Genomic DNA, 3,455 nt, shown 5'->3' with positions numbered 1-3,455 from the left:
TGCCTCAATTGGTTCAGAACCATCAAATTTGAAGAAGCCACTCATTCTATCATCATCAAATGACGTGACACTAAAATTGACCTTACTAACAGCGTTACTTTAAAATTTAACGGAAGAACTATTTTGCAATACTTATGCAAAAGATAGGGACTATTTTGAATTTTTCATTAAGTTAGGAACTAATATGGAACAGGGATATAAAGTCAGGGACTAAATTGCCTATTTACTCATTTTGTTATCATCAAATGACGTGGCATCTTTTAAGAGGCACATCCACGTGTCATGCCACTTCATCCTTTAGTGCCCCATTGGATAGTCCATGTGGCACTAAAATTGACCTCACTAACGGCGTTACTTTAAAATTTAACGAAAGGACTATTTTGCAACACTTATGCAAAGATAAGAACTATTTTGAATTTAATATTAAGTTAGAGACTAATATGCAAAATGGATACAATCTCAGGGACTAAATTGCCTATTCACTCCCCACTAAACCAAGGAAGAATAGCACGAAGAACTCTTGAAAGTTGAAACATTCTTTAATACAAAGTGTTACTTTTATGTGAATGAATTTTATTATGCACTTATCCGTTTCCTAGTAAAAGAGAACAAGTTTGTGGAATGAATCATGCTAGAAAAGGTAGAGTAGGAATCACCATATTGACGATAGAAAATTTGAATCATAAATAATCTCAAATCAACCAATACTATACATATTTCAGAGAAAAAAATTTCACAAGCGTATTGTACATTACTATATTTGAAATCAGTATCCTGGAACATTGGAAGCTCCTTTGATTGACTAATGCATAGTAAAAATTAGTATCGATCTCATGATATACACCCCTATTTCCCAAGCAAACGACGACCACGTTGATTAGCACCATTCACGCGGACGATCAACTTCTCCATATCATTGTCAAAACCATCCAAGGCTTGGTTTTGGCTGCAACATTACCAAAATCAGTAAATTATGCCATCTTGAAGAAAGTGAAATGGTTCTGAACTACACAACTGTTAACTGTTAGTTAAAAACTATTCACTTTTGCAAAAGATTTGAATCAGTTCAGTGTTCAAGAATCTCAGTAAGGTAAAATTAGAGAAAGCGTAGAATCCAATCAACTTACCTCCCAATTTCAGATCCCATGTCAATGGCCATGCCTTTCAGTTCTCCCAAGAGATCACTTAAATCTGACAGTGCATCATCTTGCTTCCCTTTTTCAACCTGTTTCAGGATATTCCTTTCAGTTGCTGAATCCAACGTTAAGAATAAATCTAACAGTGTTGTATAAGGCAAAGGTGAAAATCATAATATGAAAATTACAGGCTTCAGGATGGAATAATACTGACTATAGAACATAGATGGCTTATGGGAATTGGGAAGAAACAAAAAGGAGGTTAGTTGCAAAATTGTCCATGATTTTAAATAAAATGGTTGACTCCAAATTAGTGACTTGGTTATTATGGACAGGAAGAACAATACTAGAAACACACATATTCAGATATAAAACACATATCATTATCAAAGCAGTAAGGAACTGAAGCTTTGTCATGTTCAGCACTTCATATGACTTTAAACAACAGTTAAATCTTCATCAAGTCAATACTAACCTCAACTTTTTCAAGCACATTTGATGGCTCAGAAAGTGTTGTACGTGACTTTGACTGCCCTTTAGGGGCAGAAGTCAATCCTAACTTCTCTCTTTGCTCCAAGTGGTTGCCCTTCTTTCTCACTGGATCCTCTATATCATGAAGCACATAACATACAATTTTCATACAACCCAAATTAGTTAAAAATTAAAAGGAGTAAACTATACTGACACTCCCTGAGCTTTCGCGAGATTGCAAAACCTTCCTATTTTTTCTACCTCTACACTAACTCCCTTAATTGTTTAAAAACTATTACACTAACCACCTTCATTGTTTGAAAAACATGATACCGTATCCCCCTTTCAAGGGAGGTAGCTGTAATCCTTAAAAAACATGGGGAGTTTGTGCAATCTCATGAAAATTCAGGGATTGCAAGTGTAATTTACTCAAAGAAAATGAGCATGGAGAGAAAATACTAACCTCCAAAAACAACAGGGCCAGTTATCGTGCCTGTCTTCTTAGGTTTCCAAGTTTTGGAGAACATGCCACCAAGACTTCCCAACAGCTTTTCTCCCTGTAAACACAGCAACAAAACAGTCAAAAGAGTAGTCCTCAATACCAATTGAAAGCAGCAACAATGTTTTTCAGAAGAAGCTGGCCATATAGGAAGCAACGAGGGATAACAAGATCCATACCCGACTCAAATCGTGATCAATATCAGCAGCAACATGGTGACTCCTTGTAATCTGCTCACCCTGTTGGTGCAGCATCACCAAAGTCTTGGTAGCATCCTCTCTCATTTCCTCAGCTATCTTTAAACAACTGTTCACTGAATTTGTCGTCTCTTCAGCCTTGTAAACAGCATAGTTCTCCAATTCCTGCACAGATTGACTCTCCAACCCCCCTGAGTCGCGGAAATCGTTCTTATACCTATTTCGATGGGTAGACGAAAGGCCATAAGAAGATGATGAAGAGTGGCCAGTGGCATCAACATGATCATCATCAAAGGGGTTGGTGTTGGTCAAAGTCTTCTTAGAAGAATTATACTTGTTATCTTTTGTATCTTCATCAGAATCAAAGGGGTTATGGGCATGGTCAACAGAGGTAGGTTTAGCATCTCTCAGAGGAGTTTTCTTTGAACCAAACATCCTCTCTCTCTCTCTCTCTCTCTCTCTAAAACAATGATCTTGTATATCAATTTGGTCCTGGAAAGACAAACAAGCAAAAATCCAAAGATCAAATTCAAGTTCTTTAGCATGAACCCTCTACTAAAAAATGATTTGGAAGTTAAGATGAATCAAAATTCATAGCAATTAACGTGGAATTATGGAAATTGCAGTTAAAATAAATGGATAAACGCAAAATTGAAAGTGAAAACTAGATAAAAAGAATGCTCAGAACATAACATAGTGGTGGAAAGAGAAAGAAAGAGAGGTAGGTACCTGCAGAAGAAGAAAATGTAATCACACGCGAAGGAAGGAAGGAAGTGAAGACAACGAATTTAAGGTTAAGGGGGTTGGATGGTTTCAACGCGGAAGCTCTGCAAAATCGCGTTGAAAATTCACTGTGGGGATTGCTCACCGCTGATGTATGCGCTCGTTTGAATTAATATTATATAATTATTACATTTTATTAATGTTATCAACGAATGGTTGTCAATTTTCTTTTAGTAACTCGTTTTATATTTATTGATATTTAATATTAATATTTTTTTAAAATAAAAATATTAGGTAAAGTATTAATGTGTTTACACTAAAATGCTACTTTTTTCTACAACACTAAAATAATATTATTTAGTAGTACTATCTCATAAATATATTATTATTATACCATGGTATGATATAATTTAAAAATAATTCTATTTC

General features: G+C 35.3%; 1 protein-coding gene across 1 annotated transcript; it reads right to left on the bottom strand.

Moving 5' to 3' along the window:
- Positions 1–643: 643 nt before the first annotated feature.
- Positions 644–3,185, bottom strand: LOC114409684 (SNAP25 homologous protein SNAP33-like). Its single transcript, XM_028373223.1, has 6 exons — positions 3,033–3,185; positions 2,286–2,795; positions 2,071–2,164; positions 1,612–1,742; positions 1,128–1,225; positions 644–946 (listed from the first exon to the last, which is right to left on the bottom strand). Exons 2-6 carry the CDS (start codon positions 2,736–2,738, stop codon positions 847–849), a joined length of 876 nt encoding a protein of 291 aa, XP_028229024.1. The 5' UTR covers positions 2,739–2,795; positions 3,033–3,185; the 3' UTR covers positions 644–846.
- Between the last annotated feature and the right edge of the window lie 270 nt (positions 3,186–3,455).

This window comes from Glycine soja, chromosome 4 (assembly GCF_004193775.1).
Source record: "Glycine soja cultivar W05 chromosome 4, ASM419377v2, whole genome shotgun sequence".
In the NCBI taxonomy this organism is placed as follows: Eukaryota; Viridiplantae; Streptophyta; class Magnoliopsida; order Fabales; family Fabaceae; genus Glycine; species Glycine soja.
This window is presented reverse-complemented; position numbering and strand designations above follow the sequence as displayed.

Bases quoted from the DNA above. Each gene is read 5' to 3' on its own strand.
- LOC114409684 (XM_028373223.1), bottom strand. From the start codon at position 2,738: ATGTTTGGTTCAAAGAAAACTCCTCTGAGAGATGCTAAACCTACCTCT. The intron at 2,165-2,285 runs GTATGGATCTTG...CTGTGTTTACAG, and splicing joins TTGATCACGATTTGAGTCGG to GGAGAAAAGCTGTTGGGAAG. The intron at 947-1,127 runs GTAAGTTGATTG...GTAATGTTGCAG, and splicing joins ATGGGATCTGAAATTGGGAG to CCAAAACCAAGCCTTGGATG.